This window comes from Takifugu flavidus, unplaced genomic scaffold, assembly GCF_003711565.1.
Source record: "Takifugu flavidus isolate HTHZ2018 unplaced genomic scaffold, ASM371156v2 ctg248, whole genome shotgun sequence".
NCBI classification, from domain to species: domain Eukaryota; kingdom Metazoa; phylum Chordata; class Actinopteri; order Tetraodontiformes; family Tetraodontidae; genus Takifugu; species Takifugu flavidus.
The window spans coordinates 26,889-45,769 of NW_026621906.1; the positions used below are offsets into that span (position 1 = coordinate 26,889).

The following is an 18,881-nucleotide window of genomic DNA, read 5'->3' on the forward strand; positions in this document are numbered from 1 at the left end:
TTTTGCTCAGTGTTCATTCAATCTTCAACTGTCAGAGCAAACTGAAAGTAGAAGTGAACGCAGCCTTTCTTAGGCGTTGCTAACGCCCAGTAGACATGTATAACCACTATTCCCATTTTTGACAGGTGTCAGAAACGGTCTGCTTCCATTGGAGATTCCTCCTGTCCCGAGGGTGAAAAGAAACGGAGAACTGAACTGCAGACCGCCGACCTGAACAACAGCGTCTCACGTAAGCTCCTACATTTGTATTAATAAGATACTTTTGGGTCGGAATAAAGGAACAACTTGTGTATTTACAATGTGCAAGAGAAGATCCAGAGAGCTCTTGTTTGGTTCCACTGGAACCAAACCCTCTGAAGACCTTCCTAAATGCTTAGACAGTATTTAGCAACATTTAGTCATTTAGTTCTGGAAAGTGTTAAAGAGTTGAAGGCAGGTGACCTTTACAGGACAATGGGTCTGCTGAGTATGATGTGTTTGGAGAAGGTTTGATGTGTTTTTCTAAATATCATCCAGCTTTTACCAGCTGTTTAGTCCAAGCAAACTCTTGGAAGACATGGAAATGGTTGTTATAGACTAAATTACATTGAAACCCAATGAAATAAAAGAATAGGTGTACATAAGAAGACATAACATTTAAACTGACAGTGAGATGGGTCATTACCCGACTGTTGCTTCGATCATTCAATCATGACAGAATATTTTCCAGTTGAGGACATCTGTGTTACTGCTGTAGATGACAATTGTAAAAGGATTTAAAAGATTGTTTGTTTCAGAGGGTGGTGAACTGCAGGAGGTGATAGAAGGTCATAAGATCAGTCTGAAGAGAAGATGTGAACATGTGACTGAAGGAACTAATGAAGCAGGAAGTGGAACCATGCTGAACAAGATCTACACTGAGCTCTACATCACTGAGGGACAAAGTGAGGAGGTGAACACACAACATGAGGTGAGACAGCTTGAGAGAACCTCCAAGAAGAACATCCAGGACACTCCAATCAAGTGCCAGGACCTCTTCAAAGTCTTATCTGAGCAACAGAGACACATCAGAGTGGTTCTGACCAACGGTGTCGCCGGCGTTGGAAAAACCTTCTCAGTGCAGAAGTTCAGTCTGGACTGGGCAGAAGGTTTGGAGAACCAAGACATCAGTCTGGTGCTTCCGCTCTCATGGAGGGAGCTGAACTTGATCAGAGATGAGCAGCACAGTCTTCTCTCACTGCTTCATGTTTTCCATCCAACATTACAGAAGATCAGAGCAGAAGATCTGACTGTCTGGAAACTTCTGTTCATCTTTGATGGCCTGGATGAAAGCAGATTTTCACTGGGTTTCAACAACCATCAGGTCATCTCTGATGTCACACAAGTATCGTCAGTTGACGTGCTCCTGGTGAACCTCATCCAGGGGAACCTGCTTCCCTCAGCTCTCATCTGGATCACCTCCAGACCTGCAGCAGCCTATCAGATTCCTCCCTCGTGTGTTGACAGGATCACAGAAGTACGAGGCTTCACTGACTCCCAGAAGGAGGAGTACTTCAGGAGGAGGTTCAGTGATGAAGATCTGTCCAAGAGAATCATCTCACACATCAAGGCCTCCAGAAGCCTCCACATCATGTGTCTGATCCCAGTTTTCTGCTGGATCACTGCTATAGTTCTGGAGGACATGATGACCAGAGACCAGAGAGGAGAGCTGCCCAAAACCCTGACTGACCTCTACTCACACTTCCTGAGGGTTCAGATAAAGAGGAAGAAGCAGAAGTATGGAGGAAAGCAGAGACCAGAGGAACTGACTGAGGCTGATAAAGAACTCCTTCTGAAGTTGGGTCGGCTGGCGTTTGAACATCTGGAGAAAGGAAACATCATGTTCTACTCTGAAGACCTGGAGCGATGTGGACTGGACGTCTCCGAGGTGTCGGTGTACTCAGGAGTTTGTACAGAGATCTTCAAGAGAGAGAGTGTGATCTTCCAGAAATCAGTCTACTGCTTTGTTCATCTGAGCGTTCAGGAGTTTCTGGCTGCCGTCTACATGTTCCACCGTTACACCAGGAAAGACACAGCGGTTATAAGTCAGTTCCTAAAATATTCTAAACCAATCCCCTTTTCCGGGTTTGCTGGGTTGTTTAATAACGATCCAGTCACATCTCTTGATGACTTCCTCAGGAGAGCACTAATGAAATCTCTTGAAAGTAAAAATGGCCACCTGGACTTGTTTGTTCGCTTCCTTCATGGTCTCTCTCTGGAGTCCAATCAGAGGATCTTGGGTGGACTGTTGGATCAGAGGAACAGCCACCCAGAAACCATCCAGAAGGTCCTCAACAACCTGAAGGAGGTGAACAGTGATGAAATCTCCCCAGACAGAAGCATCAACATCTTCCACTGTCTGATGGAGATGAAGGATCAGTCCGTCCATCAGGAGATCCAAGAGTTCCTGAAGTCAGGGAAGAAATCATTGAGGGAACTGTCAGAGATCCACTGTTCAGCTCTGGCCTACCTGCTGCAGATGTCAGAGGAGGTTCTGGATGAGCTGGACCTGCAGCAGTACAACACCTCAGATGAGGGACGACGTCGCCTGATTCCAGCTGTGAGGAACTGCAGGAAGGCCGAGTAAGTAAAGATTTTTGGGGCCGGACATCGGCGTTTAAATCAAGCGAGTGGATCATGTCAGGTAGCAATACCCCCTCCAGTGGTCATTCCTTCAATTCTTTATCTCCATTGCAGCGTCCATAAATTAAAAACAACAACAATTCATCCAGAAATGTTCAACACTGGCTGGATATAAGTTCAAAGGTCAATCCAGACAAACCAACATAAGGCAGGAATAATAGGAGCCACAAGTTAACTGACTATCATGAAATTACTGTCATGTCATTAAATAACTTTTGTTTGTTTGTATACATCGTATTCTAACGACAGAAAAACACATTTTAACTAATGACACGTGACTATTTTGCTTCATTTGTTCAACGTAAAAACAGCCGGCCTCGTTGGTTTAAATGGGTGTTTTAGGTCTTTGTGGCGGTTCCGTTTGGAGCCTTTATGTGACCCACAAAGTTGTTTGAGCCTTTCCACACCCGTTAGGTGGCAACTTCATCACTAGCAACAAAAGGTGCAGGGAAAATGATTTGAAGGAAAACAGGCCGATAGAACAGAAGCTGAGGGCAATCGATGCAACCAGAGACACTGATGTCATCGATCGGATCGCTGAATTAAGACTTGACGCACCATCGTACAAATTGGATGAAATGCAAAATATCCAAAGAGCCGATAGACAGATAAAAAGATGCACGTTTCTTTAAACCATTTGCTACAATCATTTTAAATATTGAGTAATTATGAGCTGTTCTAAAATAAGACAAATGTTGAGAATAATTCAGTTGCATTTCAGATCTGATGGTCGTTCAAACTGTTGCTCTACGGTGTTGAATTTAGCTTTTCCAGGAAATGAGCTCCATTTGTGTTGAGGTAGATTCTCAGATACGTTGATTAGAAATCCCAAAGTTTGACTCACTATTTTTGTTTCATACACAACAGACTGTCTGGTAGTTTTCTTTCAACGAGTCATTGGGAAGTTGTGGCCTCAGCAATGACGTCAAACCCTTCTCATCTACGGGAGCTGAGCTTAAGCGAGAACAAAAGCCTGACAGATGCCGAGTAAAGTTACTGTCTTCTGCAATGATGCATCCAAACTGCAGACTGGAGACGCTCAGGTCAGGAGGCCTCTGTTGGTCTTTTCTAAATTTCTTTACATTTTCTGCTTTTCTCTTCATTTTCAGATTTAGAAATGTGTTTTTATTTGCCCCATTTATTCCTTTTCCAGGCTGGGAGACTGCAGTTTATCAAAGATCAGCTGTGGCTCTCTGGCCTCGGCGCTGAGGTCCAATCCCTCCCATCTGAGGGTTCTGGACCTGAGTGAGAACCAGCTGAAGGATCCAGGAGTGAAGCTGCTCTGTGGTTTTCTACAGGATCCTCTCTGTGAGCTGGAGACTCTCAGGTCAGTCAGAGATGATCCAGTACTTTCCAAGGTGTAACTAGTTAGACAATAAATGTTTACATGTTTGATCTGTGTTATAAACGTAGTGTTACAGTTCTCAGAAAAAAACCACACAGGACAGATTTGCAGTATTAAATTGGTTGTGGAAATCTGTCCCATGTGAGGATGGTCATCAATGACTAGAAAGGAAGTATCAGTTGTAGATTTGTCTTGTTTTATTTTAGGCTGGCCACAAAACCGCCCAAACATTCAGACCAATCAAAATGGTTCTTCCTGTCTTTTAAAGATCAGAAGGAAAACTAGAAACCCCAAAAAGAAAGCTGCTGCAGTGTGCCATGCCCCTTCTCTCTAGTTTTCACACATTTTTATATAAATCTGTTTGTTCATCGCCTCCTTCTGTTGTAATGGTTATTAAAGAAAATGACCTTATTTGAGTTTTTCTCCTCACAAATATGACTTTCTATGAACGATGCAATAAATGCAGCTTGCAATCTAAGACAATATGGAAGTATGTGTATATAATAGTAGTGGAAGTAGCTCATAAAATAATACATTTGCTCTTCTCATCGAATCTTTCTGTGTTATTAAAGAAAAACCTGCTCTTAGTCAACAACATCTAAGACATCAACCAAAAATCCTAATTTTATACAATCTAATATAAAACAGTAGAGAAGACTCTTTCTGCAGAGACACTGGTGGCAGGAATGCAGAAGTATCACCTGCTCAACTTGGAAGGTGGAGCAGAAACCACCAGCTGAGAAAGTCCTCAGCGAGAGGAAGTGGTGGAGAACCATGAAACTTGCTCAGCTCCACCTCAGCTCCAGAGACGGGCTGAGCTGGAGCTGTGGCACCAGGTATCGCCCAGAAGAGCCTCCAACAAACGAGCTCTTCTCTTGGGAGGAGAGGGCTTTGAATCTCAGCTCAGTGTGCTTGTCTCTAGTAGGTGGCAGCTGCACCTTTTCCTGAGGTCCTTGTTGATGCCCTGAGGGGAATTGATGCTCCTGCAATGTTTTCTGGCAGCATTGAGCTTGCAGTGGGGCAATCAAACACACTGTGGGGTGGCTCTCTTTCCTTCTCTCATCTGGAGAACAAGGGACACCAGCTGCCAATCATTGTTGGAGAAATGTGCAGGCAGGGGAACTCTGCGTCCAGACTATAGCCACCCTTCCAGCATCCAGCAGTGTCTAAAACCTTTGATTTGGTTTCACCAGAGAGTGTAGGATTGCAGGGTCGCTGCAGAATCGCCCACAAGCTATCAGGAGTGGGTCGCTTTGTCCCAACTCCTGACAAGAGTTGAGTGCTATTGAGAAATGTGGTCTCACAAACCTGGAAGGTATTTTGACCTACACACACTTTACATACGGTGTAGATCTTGTCCAACCGCCCTGAAAGAACCCAAAATACGAACATACGGCAGATAAGCCGGTGCAGGACCAGAGATTTGTTGCTTGGAAGCTGTGTTTTGCTCTGGTACATGTTGATTTTTATTTGTCTTCTCTCAAAATAATTGTTATTTTAGATTATGGGACTGCAGTTTATCAAAGATCAGCTGTGACTCTCTGGCCTCGGCGCTGAGGTCCAATCCCTCCCATCTCAGAGAACTGGACCTGGGTCGAACCAGCTGCAGGATTCAGGAGTGAAGCGGCTCTGTGGTTTTCTCCACTTTCCAAACTGCCGACTGAAAACTCTGAGGTAAACACCATTCTCAAAAATGTCCATTATTCCATCCGAGGGTCCTCACACTGTCTGAGTGTGTGTGTTGTGCCCAGTTCCTTCAGCAGGGAGGGCCACACGGGGACCACTTATTCATGATAAACTGATTTAAGGACAATGAAAAAGCCGACAGATGGTAACCAAAATTAGGTGAGGGTGCCTGGTAGACACCAGCCAACGAGGAGGGAGATGGTGAGGGAGACAGGAAGTCATCTAAGACAGGTTGTGCCTTTAAAGATGAGCCACAGGTGAGATGGATCTCCATGATGAGATGGGAGGGAAAGAGGTGGGGAGAACCTGGGAAGAGTGAGGGCCAGAACAATATATATTCTCCTCTGGAACAGTGCAAACCTGAGAGGTTGGAATTGTGGTAATTACATTACTATCATTTTTTGACCTGTAACTAAATTAAATATTTACAGATCATGCCTTTGATTAACCTCTCAGATTAATACTGGTTTCACTTATAACCTTATAAAAGTTTCCTTCTTTATTTAGATTAAGGAACTGCTGCTTATCAGAGATCAGCTGTGGCTCTCTGGCCTCGGCGCTGAGGTCCAATCCCTCCCATCTCAGAGAACTGGACCTGAGTAAGAACCAGCTGCCGGATTCAGGAGTGAAGCTGCTGTCTGATCTCGTAGAGAATCCAGACTATGGGCTGGAGACATTGAGACATGGCTGGTGGTAGCCAGTCAACTCCCGCTCATCTGCTGCATCACTCACTGACCACTGGTGAAGAGCATCTGTGGAAACATCTGCCGTCTACTCCCTCCATAGATGAAAAATTCAGTTTTTAAAAAGCGCTGGTGGACTTTCAGGAGATCAGTCGATGGTCGACAAAGCAGAAGCAGCTTCGCCTTGAAGTTAAATTAGTTCCTGGTATCACACAATGCATCTTTATAAAGTTCTAAATGGCTCCTTGGCCACTCTTATAAGCATGAAAACATTCTCTTAATTGTCTCTTCAAATGTCTGTATTATACGTTACTATTTTACATCATGCCTTCAGAATCTTTAGGGTTTAGTATTACTGTATCTGTGACATGGAGCATTGGAATATTTCAGCTGCAGCCAGCAAAAACCCATCAGAATGACGGCTATCGGTGGGAACCGCAGGTCATTTGACTTTAGTCAGTCTGTTAAATGTTATAGGATTTATTGCAATCTAATAAAAACTATGAATAAATGTGGGAAATAGGAAATAAAAAGAAGCAAAATGACCAAATAAATCTCCCATGAATACTGTAAATTTAAAGATGTCAAGAATGGAATATCAGCTTAAATTAATCAAAAGTGATTCATAAAGTGAAAAGGCCTCCTTTAAGTTTACTGCAAAAATAAACACAAAATCAAGAGCGACACGCGCCAAAAACGTCTCATTCTCTCTTCTGTCTCCACTCATTCTTTTATATTCTCTTAAGATAATGGGGACGGGGTCGTGTTGTGATAAAAAAACAACCTAATTGGGGACTATATTTTTGTTGCAAGAACTTTGGCTCTTCAGAAGTTTCTATGTTGGCTTCCACAGATTGTGCATCCTGCTCCTTTGTTTACTTTATTGTTTATGAATAAAGTATAAAGAATAAAGAATAAATAAATATAAAGAATAAAGTAAAGAATAAATGAACAAAGCTCCTTTGTTTACTTTATTGTTTATGAATCCGCGTATTGACGTTTCAACGTCCCATCAGTAAACGGAGAGATTTGGATATAGTCCCCCTTAGGTGGTGTTTTTAGAGCAGTTCTTAACAACTTTCTCTTTGCCTGATAAGAGGTCCAAACATTATTTCACTTCCCTATAAAATACTCTAAAATTTGCCATTCAAGATCAGATACCACCAGGTATAATTCATCCTCTAAATTTTCACAATTTCTTATTCTGTCAGGCTGTTTTTAAACCTTTGGCAACATAAAATAAAGTACTCAACTGGTATTATGTCAGGCTGGTTTACATCACATTAAAGAAGCCAGCAGAAATAAAGCATAACAGTTACACAGACTACGCACAATAATATAGAGGATATAAAAACAGTGTTGAGATGGGTTTGTGTCACTTTAGTAAAATCAAAGCATTTTTCTTTATGTGCCAGCAATGAACACAATCTAAGAAGTCTTTGACACTAAACATATGGAGCTCCTACAGAACAAACTAAAGATTTGTTGTTATGAAGATAAAGAAATGCAACATTTCCCCCAGAGAAACGGTGGCGATGGAAAAAGCCCTGGCTGTGTGTGAGCATCACAGCAGGCGTGGGTTCTCCTCTCTGGAGTCATGCGGGGCTCCTTTGAAGGGCAGATGAGGAGGTTGGTTACAGATTCCCCTCAGAAAGATGATTACGGTGCCAAAGGTCATCACCGGGGTAACCAGGAAGAGGCAGAGTCGGTCTACTGTACGAGCGATGCCGCTCCAGTTATCCTTCTCCTGTCAGGACCAGACATTTACGCCACTTTTGATCTTTTTAAATCTTGGGTTGAGGACTTTGGGTTGAGGACTCTGTTTGAACCCTCTGAGCTCATTGTCGTCGTTCTTGTTGCGCATGTGTTTAATGATGTAGTGGCTCCATCCACAGCCGGCTTGATCTCTGCGTACAGCTGATGGCTCCTCCCTCTTCTTGTGGTTTCACAGCTCCACACAGACACCAAAGCTCAGAACTCAAATGAAGCTACTGATGCTTCTATATCTCATGTGTTTAAATGTTTCTGGAAACGTACTGGCAGCGTGTGTGACTCGGGTCACCAGTCCGTGTCTCCCAGACTGTTTCTCAAACATCAGCTCACTGCGGGACTTCACACTGTCGTACTCCTCAGCCGAGGCAATGGAGCCCACTGAGCTGGATCGCCGCGGTAACGCTCCATCCCAGTACGGCTCTGCCTCAGCAGGGCGGGACATGCGCAAGATGCGGGGTAATTGCTGGAGGAAGAGTGTATGTGTACACTGATGTGTGTATGTGTGTGTGTTATAGTGGGAAAACCACATGTTCATATATCCTCTTTCATATGTTATTAAGTCACATGTTCATATATCCTCTTTCATATGTTATTAAGTCACATGTTCATATATCCTCTTTCATATGTTATTAAGTCACATGTTCATATATCCTCTTTCATATGTTATTAAGTCACATGTTCATATATCCTCTTTCATATGTTATTCAGTCATATGTTCATATATCCTCTTTCATATGTTATTCAGTCACATGTTCATATATCCTGATGTTCATCTGTTCAACAAAGGGACAACAGGATGTGTGTGTCTTACCTGTTTGGTCCACTCAGACATGACGTGCGTGCTCGGCGTCCTGAAGTGGAGGTTGAGGACGACCACACAGTTCAGCACCACCACCGTCACCACCACCATGATGAACATCAAATATCTTGAACACACAAACACACTCAGATGTTTTCCATTTTTTAAATCTCAGCCGGTTGTCACCTGGTTCTGCAGCCCTAATGTATATATAGTTTGGAGAAGCAGAATATATCTGATTCAGAGTTAAAGTGATGTGGAGTAAATGGTGCGTTTACCTACTTCACAATAAGAGGAACGGACGTGGATGTTTCTGGAGCCTTTGAGAGATCAAGAGTAGGAAGACAGACTGAGCGAGCAGCACCGAGATGGACAGTGTCATCTTCTCACCACCTACACACACACACACATTTTTATTATCCTTTTTAAAATCTATTCAAAAATCTGTTGGGGAGCTAATTAATGTTTCTCGATTAATGGCGGCCCCTCAGCTCCGCCCACTACCGATGTTTGCTGCTTTATTAGCTGTGTTGTCCCGTGCTGGCGTGATATTCAGCTATAATGTCTGATTCTTTGGGTGCTGTTGAAGGTTAACTCAGTTCATGTAGTTGTGATTCTGAAAAGGTCCCAGACTGTTAATCTGCCTGCCGCTGGCTTCAGTACGTTCTGTGACTCTGCACTGACTGTCTGCGGGCAGGTAGTAGACCAGCGAGGCCAGGAAGGAGATGAGCACGCAGGGGATGATGATGTTGACCACGTAGAAGAGAGGTTTGCGTCTGATGACCAGGTAGAAGGTGATGTCCTGATGCTTGTTGCTCTCCATGAGAATGTGTTTGTAGGTGTTTCTCTTGGCGGGTCGGTGGATGATCTCCCACTCACCATTCTCTGTTGGTCAAAGCCAGAGTTCAGACACAAGTGATGAAGTTATGACTGTCAGTCTGGTTGGAGCTGCAGCCAGTCTGAAGGCTCAGGCTCTGGTGAAAACAACTTCTCTGCATGTATCAACAGCATCCAGTACACTGAAAGTCCCCAACAAGCTCCAGGACTGTATGCAGTAAAAAATAAAAATAAATGGAAATTAATATTTACTTGGTTACCTGTAAAGCTTGCAGGATCAATAATGATCCATTCAACCGTCCACTTGGTTTCAATGACTATGTCTTCCTTCAGGAGCAACCTGATCTCTTTGGCATTGTACGTTAGAGAGCTGCAAGGCAACATGGGAAATGCAGTTCAGAATTTAAAAAGGCTTTTTTCCTACTGGGTGAGTTTAGCTGCACCGTGCATTTTATTTTTGCACCTTTTTCTCCTCCCATATGTGTTTAGATTCTATAAAATCTTGACTCAGCTCAGTTTAAAACATCATGTCAGAGTTCGTCTGCGTTTCAAACAATGAAAAATCCTGCCCGTGAATACGTGAATTTGAGCGTGCAGTTCTGCCAGTCAAAGGGGAAATATTTGACGCTGATGGAGCAGGACGATCTGAAGATGGGGGGTGGTAACCAGTAGCAGAGACCTGTTGAATCCACCAGAACGTTGCAGTAGTAAGCCACGTTGAATTGGGCATCGTTGCTGAGGAGGTGGTTGTACACACACGGAAATGTATTAAACATAACGAATTCAAGTATAAATAACAGGACAAGTGATACTTGTTCATTGTTATGACTATTTGATCATGTTAAAGGGGTTGAAACCATATTTTGAAAGATGCAGGCGGTGTTTGATTAGAAACTCTTTCTGAACTCTAGTGCTCTGAAACATCTCCGCTTCCATTTTCAGCTGTTTTTATTCTCAATAACATCAAATCATCCATCCATCCAAATCGTTGTCCTGTTGGACCACCAAAGGACTTTGTGTTATGTGACTGAGGATCAAAACATTTTTACATGTACATTTTGGCATAAATTAAAAATACATTTGTGTAATTCTAATAGTTTCATATCATACAGCGTAAATATTTGCATGAGGAAGTTTATGAAACTACATTTTGGGTATAAATAAAGTTGATGAGTCTTTATATTTTCTGTTAAGTTTAAATGTATTTTTTATTTGACTCTTTATTTGCATATTTGAATGAAACTTGAACGCAAAGTTGTCAGCTCCTTTGTTTACTTCCGGTTTCTGTCGCTAGTTTCCGGTCTCGTGAGCTCACTCTCGCTAGCTTGTCACTGACGGTGGTTGTCAGCGCAGCATCAGCGAGTCTCCAGCCCGGACGCGGCTCCTTCGTGCGTCCACAGAGGCTCCGTCTGTCTCCTACTGACTTGTATCTCTACATTTTGTCGTCGCTGCTGGTTGTCAAACGTTTGCTGGAACTTGTGGCGCTCGGCTGCCGGCGACGGCAACTATATCTGTTTTAAAGAAGCGGAGGAGACCGCGGACGAGGTTCCGAGGATGAACCCTCAGTGCGCCCGCTGTGGGAAGATCGTCTACCCGACAGAGAAAGTGAGCTGCCTGGACACCGTGAGCTGGATGACCCGGAGAAGCGTCCTTTTAGTCCGTTTTTGCGAGGATGACAGAAACGGGAACCTTTGGGCAGGTCCTGTGAAGTTGGACACGTCGGTGATTGAGAAGTGGAAGGAAAACGACCCTTAAATAGCTTTTTAGGACTTAAATGGCAGATATCACAGAAAAAGAGCTCATCAATAACTGTAAATGAGCCAGACTTGCTGGTCAAACCAGGCTTTTGAAGGAAATCTGGCCTCGTTTTAAGTTTTTTAAATGCATTTCTTTAAACTCTTAGAACACAGAGGAACTCTTGTATTGGGGGCAGAAAAGGTACATTTTTACCTGGTAAAATTCAGTCAAAAGAGCACTAAAAGCATGAATAAACTGAATCATGTAGATTCTAATGACATAAGCTGGAGCTCCTACAGTTACAGCCCATAATGAGACTGCAACTGTTTCTGTGAAAGTGAACTTTTATACAGTTTACATTCTGCAGATTTCTGTCAAATTTCAATGCAAACATTCACGTTAATCGATATAATAGAAATCTGTTACACATCATGGATCAGTCAGTAATCTTGGACAACAGCAACGTTTAATCCTGGATCACTGCTCCATATATTTAAATGAACAAAGACGGCTGATGCTGATTTAAGACAGAATTTGTGCATTTTGTGCTTTAGTCCAAAGCCTCACATGCAGAAGCATTGTCTCTCAGCACCATCTCCACAGAGGGGAAGTGCAGCACCTTTTGTCTGTAAATGCACAGAGAAAATGTTCATCTTGGCTTTAAATGCATTTACAGCACTGATCCTATCAGCAACAGTCTCACCTTTGCCTTGCAGCTCCCAGTTCAAACTGTTCCGTTTCCCAGTAATGTCCGTTAAAAATGCAAGGTCAAGTGTCCAGTCAGTGTCCTTCCCCCAACCCCTCCTCCCCTCCTCCCTCCTCCACCTCCCCTCCCTCTACTGACCTCCCTCCTCCCACCCTTCCACCCTCTACCACCGCCATCCCCCTGCTCTCACCATCCCCACATCCTCCCTGCTTCACGGCTGACCAGGTGAGGGGAGAACTGAGGAAGCTCCGGCCCTGAAAAGCCGCTGGACCGGATAGAGTCTGTCCCCGGCTCCTCAAGACCTGCGCTGCTGAACTCAGGGAGCCGCTACAACGGGTCTTCAACCTCAGCCTGGAGCTGGGGAAAGTGCCCACCTTATGGAAGACGTCCTGCATCATTCCAGTCCCCAAGAAGAACAGACCGAATGAGCTGAACGACTTCCGGCCGGTGGCACTCACCTCACATCTGATGAAGACTCTGGAGCGGCTCTTCCTCAACCTCCTCAGGCCCCAGGTGCAGCACGCTGAGGACTCCTTACAGTTCGCCTACCGGGACAAGGTCGGTGTAGAGGACGCCATCATCTACATGCTGCACCGAGTCCACTCGCATCTGGACAAGGGGAGTGGCACAGCGAGAATCCTCTTTTTGGATTTCTCGAGTGCCTTCAACACGATCCAGCCCCTTGTCCTACAGGACAAGCTTCTACAGATGCGAGTGGACCCCTGCCTGGTTGCTTGGATCTCCAGCTACCTCACCGACAGGCCGCAGTCCGTCAGGATGAAGGACATCACGTCTGACACTGGTCAGCAGCATCGGTGCTCCACAGGGGACTGTGCTGTCCCCCATCCTCTTCACTCTGTACACCTCGGACTTCTGTTACAACTCCGAAATGTGTCATATACAGAAGTTCGCAGATGACACAGCCATCGTTGGATGTATCAGAGACGACGAAGAGGAGGAGTACTGGTGCCTGGTGAGGGACTTTGTTGCCTGGTGCCACAACAACGGTCTGCAGCTCAACACCTCCAAAACTAAAGAACTGGTCATTGACTTTGGGAGGGACCGACCGAGACCTAGACCAGTTCAGATAGGAACGGAGGAGGTGCAGACCTACAAATATCTTGGGCTGTGGCTGGACAACAGGCTGGACTGGACAAGCAACACGAGGCAGCTGTACAAGAAGACCCAGAGCAGGATGTACTTCCTGAGGAGACTCAGATCCTTCAACATCTGCAGGAAACTCCTGTGGATGTTCTACCAGTCTGTGGTCGCCAGCATCCTGTCCTACGCTGTGGTGTGCTGGGGGGGGGGGTGTGACAAAAGCGGAGCTCTCCAGGCTGGAGAAGCTGATCAGGCGGGCCAGCTCGGTGGTGGGGATGAAGCTGAAACCTCTGGCGACAGTGGCAGAGAGGAGAACTATTGACAAGCTGCGGAGCATCATGGACAATGTCCGCCACCCTCTGTAGAAGCCTGATCAGCCAGAGGCTGCGCCTCCCCAAGTTCAGGACCAACAGACTGGGGAACTCATTCATCCCCCGAGCCATCAGACTGTTCAGCTCCTCACTGGGGGGGGGAGGAGGGCCAACTCCAGGAGAACTGGAACAACACTGCAATAACATAATACTGGGACATCCATTCATTCAGTTCATTCATCCATCTATTCATTTATTTACATTTTTATAGTTTTATATTTTATATTTTATATTCTATTTTTAATTTATTCTATTTTATTTCTTATTTTATTCTATTTTTATTATCTTTAATAGGTTTAATAGTGTTTAATGGTGGTGGGTAATTTTGTACAGTGCTGTACATTTTTTTTGGAGATGCTAATTTCCCTGATGGACACCCCCTAAAGGGATCAATAAAGTACTCAATCAGTCAATCAATCAATCAATCCAGCAGCGCGTCTTCCCCTCTCGACTGCATGAACTCTTTTATTTCACTCAAAAGTGACAAAAAAGGAAGCAAAATCCGTCCCCTGCTGAGCCATCGGATTCCCCTCATTATATATGTCGACTCCCCTCGTTATATATGTCGACTCCCCTCGTTATATATGTCGACTCCCCTGGTCATATATGTCAACTCCCCTCGTAGTTGTCTTTAGGGGCAGTAGTGTGAGAAGTTCTTCTCTTGTGGAGAAAGAAACTCTCGTAGTGAAAATGATATGTCTTCTTTCTTTTTTCTGCCATCATGTCGACTCCCCTCGTTATAGATGTCGACTCCCCTCGTTATATATGTCGACTCCCCTCGTTATAGATGTCGACTCCCCTTGTTATATATGTCAACTCCCCTCGTTATATGTGTCAACTCCCCTCATTATATATGTCAACTCCCCTCGTTATATATGTCAACTCCCCTCGTTATATATGCCAACTCCCCTCATTATATGTGTCAACTCCCCTCGTTACATATGTCAACTCCCCTCATTACATATGCCAACTCCCCTCGTTATATATGTCAACTCCCCTCGTAGTTGTCTTTAGGGGCAGTAGTGTGAGAAGTTCTTCTCTTGTGGAGAAGAAACTCTCGTAGTGAAAATGATATGTTGTGGCGGACACATTTGGGTGTATCTCACACCCAGGTGATGCATGGGGTGATGGGCGTGGTTATCCCTTGATTGAATGCACTGTTCAACGCGCCATTTAGAGTTGGTCTGCTGGTTGCAGAATAAAGACGTCTAAACCCTCTGCTCTGTCCGAGTCGTTCCTCGTCCTGCCACATTGGTGACCCCGTTTTGAACATGTTTGAGGCAGCAGACGATGGTATCTCCTCTTCGGTAATGTCGCCCCGACACGCGCAACCAGCCAGCGTCATCGCGTCCGTGAAGCTGCCCGACTTCTGGCAGAGCGACCCGGCCCCGTGGTTCCAGCATGTCGAAGCGCTTTTCCACCTGCGAGGAGTCACCGAGGACGACTCCAAATATTATTTGGTGGTCGCGGCTCTGGACCAGCAATCCACTCGCCGCGTCATGCAGCTGCTGCGGGATCCGCCACCGCGCGGAAAGTACGCAGCGATCAAAGAGCTCCTGCTCCGGAGGTACAGCCAATCCGCCGCGGAAAGGGCGGACAAACTGCTTTCCCTGCCGGGTTTGGGCGATGGTTCGGCGGTGGACCTTATGGACAGCATGCTGTCATTGCTGGGCGCAGACGAAGGCGGGTTCCTTTTCCCGCACATTTTCCTGCGCCAACTTCCACATCCGGTCCGGGCGGCCTTGGCGAACTCCCCGAGTTTGGCGGCTGGTGATTTCCGTGGTTTGGCTGAGGAAGCGGATCGTGTGCTGCTGACTGCGAGGAGGACCTCCGTGCAGAGCGTGTTGGCGGATTCTCGGCTGCTGGTACCAGAGGACACAGACCAGGCGATGGTTGCTGGAGTTTCCTCCCGGAGGAGGGAGAGTGACCTGTGTTTCTTCCACCAGCGTTTTGGCCACAAGGCCCGGCGCTGCGTTCCTCCATGTGCGTTCGAGACGCAGGGAAACGCCAGGGCCAGCGCTCAGTAGCAGCTGTGGGCGCTGGTGAACAGGAGGAGCTGCTGTTCGTCAAAGACTCCCTGTCAGGCCGGCGGTTCCTGGTGGATTCTGGTTCCCAGAAGAGCCTCCTCCCTCCAGGCAGCGCAGACCTGTCATCCTCGGGCGCAGGCCCCCAACTGACTGCTGCTAATGGTTCCTCTATTGAGACATTTGGTACCAGGTCGGTGACTGTTTGTTTTTCTGGACGCAGGTTCACATGGGACTTTGTGTTAGCCTCCATTACTGTTCCCATCATAGGCGCAGATTTTCTGTGTTCTCATGGTCTGCTAGTGGATGTTGCTAACCGACGTCTAATCGATGCTGTGTCTTTTGCCACCTTTCCATGTCTGACGGGGGGACCTGGGCCGCTGGCACATGCCAGTTTTGCTGCGGCGGGCAATGTTTTTCAGCGGTTGCTGGGTGATTTTCCATCGCTTACTACGCCCGCGTTTTCCACGGCCGTCACAAAGCACGGGGTGGAGCACTTCATTCCCACCGCGGGTCCGCCCGTTTTTGCACGCGCTCGGCGACTCGATGCTGTGAAGTTGGCGACGGCTAGGGAGGAATTCGCCACAATGGAGCGTTTAGGGATTGTGCGGCGCTCTAACAGCCCATGGGCCTCTCCGCTCCATATGGTGCCCAAGGCGGATGGCACTTGGCGGCCCTGTGGTGATTTTCGTCGTCTTAACAACATCACAGCCCATGACCGTTACCCCATTCCGCACATTCAGGATTTTTCCGTTCGCTTGGCAGGCACTACCATTTTCTCCAAGGTAGACTTGGTGCGGGGCTATCATCAGGTTCCGGTGCGTGCCGAGGATGTGCCCAAGACTGCCGTGATTACCCCGTTTGGGCTTTTCGAGTTCCTGCGCATGCCCTTTGGCCTGAAGGGGGCAGCACAGACCTTTCAGCGGCTAATGGACTCGGTATTGCGTGACCTCACCTTTGTGTTCGTCTACTTGGACGACATATTGGTAGCAAGTCCTTCGGCAGATGAGCACCTGACCCACCTTGGGCAGGTTTTTCAGCGACTGGCAGATCATGGCCTGATCGTAAACCCAGCGAAATGCCAGTTTGGTCTGCCAGTGATTGATTTCTTGGGCCACCGCATTTCTTCTGATGGTGCAGTTCCATTGCCATCCAAGGTGCAAGTGGTGGCGGAATTTCCTCGTCCGGTCTCCGTTAAGGCTCTGCAGGAATTCTTGGGGATGGTGAATTTTTATAACCGTTTTCTCCCCAGGGCAGCCCACCTCCTGCAGCCACTGTATGAGGCCCTACGGATGAAGAGGGCTACGGATCAGGTCGACTGGACTGCCGAGCGGGTCCAGGCGTTTGAGGGGGCCAAGTCTGCCTTAGCCAACGCCACACTGTTGGCCCATCCGGCACCTCGGGCGGACATCGCTTTGACGACTGACGCCTCAGATGTGGCCGTCGGGGCAGTGGTCGAACAGAGTGTGGGTGGTGCATGGCAGCCCCTTGCATTTTTCAGTCGCAAGCTACGGGACAATGAGCGGAAGTACAGCGTTTTTGACCGGGAGTTACTTGCATTGTACCTGGCTACGCGTCATTTTCGTTTTCTGCTCGAGGGCCGGTCTTTCACGGCTTATGTCGACCACAAACCTCTGACATTCGCTATGTCAAAGGTGTCGGAGCCTTGGTCTGCGCGTCAGCAGCGTCATCTGGCGGCAGTGTCGGAGTTCACGACTGACGTTCGGCACGTGGCTGGAAAAGCTAACCCGGTGGCCGATTGTCTGTCGCGGGTGTTGATTTGTCCTGTACACTTAGGGCTGGATTTCTCTGCCATGGCGGCTGACCAGTCGGGGGACCCGGAGATAGGGGCTCTTGAGTCCACCGGTACAGGCTTGAAGCTGGAGAAAGCTGTAGTACAGGATGGCGGTCCTACCCTCCTTTGTGACGTTTCCACCGGTCGTCCCCGACCTGTGGTCCCGGTGGCCTGGCGCCGCAGGGTCTTTGATATGGTCCATTCCCTCTCACACCCGGGGGTCCGCGCATCGGTGAAACTGGTGGGTGCCAAGTTTGTCTGGCCTGGCCTTCGCAAGGAGGTCAGAGAATGGGCAGCAGCCTGTGTGGCATGTCAGCGTGCTAAGGTTCACCAGCACACCAAGGCACCCCTTGAACCATTCGCGATTCCAGCCAGACGGTTTGACCACGTGCATGTGGACCTGGTCGGACCCTTACCGCCATCCCATGGGTACACTCATCTGCTCACTATGGTGGATCGCACCACCAGGTGGCCAGAGGTGGTCCCTCTTTCCTCCACGACATCGGCAGACGTCGCTAGAGCATTTCTTTCGGCTTGGGTCGCACGTTTTGGCTCCCCTTCCGACATTACTTCTGACAGGGGACCTCAGTTTGTCTCGGAACTGTGGTCATCTATGGCTAGGTCCTTGGGCACACAGGTTCACCGTACCACTGCGTACCATCCTCAGGCTAACGGGCTTTGTGAACGCTTTCACCGTTCACTCAAGGCAGCATTGCGTGCCGCGCTTTCGGATGACAGCTGGGTGGATCGTTTACCTTGGGTGATGCTTGGTTTGCGTTCAGCTCCTAAAGAGGATATGGATGCTTCGCCTGCGGAATTGGTCTTGGGACAACCGCTTCGTGTTCCAGGGGAATTTCTGCCAGAGAGTGCGCCTCCTTGTAACTTTCCTGCCGGAAGTTACTTTTCGGCTGGGCCCGCTCTGTCTCCATCCCCCGTGCTCCACTGTTTTCCGCGGTCGTTTGTACCGACGGACTTAGCAACAGCTCGTTTTGTTTTTGTACGACATGACGCCCACCGGTCACCCCTTCGCCCTCCGTACGACGGCCCATTCCGGGTGCTCGAGACGGGGGCGAAGAGTTTCGTGCTCGATATGGGTGGTCGGTCGGAGCGGGTCACGTTGGATAGGCTGAAGCCGGCACATTTGCTGGTTGGGCAGGATGTGTTGCCGGCTCAGGTCCCCCGTCGGGGCCGTCCTCCCAAGGTCCAGAATGTCCCGTCTGATGATCTTTGTTCTAATTTACAGCCTGCTGTGGACTTTGTTTCTCCTGCCTGCGACTCATCTGCGTTCCCGGAAGAGGGGCGCCGCAGCCGTTATGGCAGGCTGATTAAACCCCCTGTCAGGGACTGAAATGTAAAATTGTTA

At 47.2% G+C, this 18,881-nt stretch overlaps 2 protein-coding genes across 2 annotated transcripts in view; one reads left to right on the forward strand and one right to left on the reverse strand.

Annotated features, from left to right (window-relative positions):
• Nucleotides 1-3,697, forward strand: part of LOC130519932 (protein NLRC3-like) — a 28,121-nt gene extending 24,424 nt beyond the window's left edge. Inside the window, exons 3-5 of the mRNA XM_057023535.1 lie at nt 126-229; nt 777-2,601; nt 3,529-3,697. Coding sequence (XP_056879515.1) covers nt 126-229; nt 777-2,601; nt 3,529-3,652 — 2,053 coding nt within the window. The 3' untranslated portion in view covers nt 3,653-3,697. The remainder of the gene's footprint in view (nt 1-125; nt 230-776; nt 2,602-3,528) is intronic.
• A 5,403-nt stretch (nt 3,698-9,100) lies between these two features.
• LOC130519935 (acetylcholine receptor subunit delta-like) lies at nt 9,101-9,925 on the reverse strand. Its single transcript, XM_057023539.1, has 2 exons — nt 9,632-9,925; nt 9,101-9,340 (listed from the first exon to the last, which is right to left on the reverse strand). The coding sequence occupies exons 1-2, from the start codon at nt 9,768-9,770 to the stop codon at nt 9,231-9,233; spliced, it is 249 nt and encodes an 82-aa protein (XP_056879519.1). The 5' UTR covers nt 9,771-9,925; the 3' UTR covers nt 9,101-9,230.
• Nucleotides 9,926-18,881: the final 8,956 nt, after the last annotated feature.

Coding starts and splice junctions, on each gene's coding strand:
- LOC130519935 (XM_057023539.1), bottom strand. CDS start 9,770: ATGGAGAGCAACAAGCATCAGGACATCACCTTCTACCTGGTCATCAGA. Junction 9,341..9,631: donor CTACTACCTGCCCGCAGACA/GTCAGTGCAGAG, acceptor GTGTGTGTGTAG/GTGGTGAGAAGATGACACTG.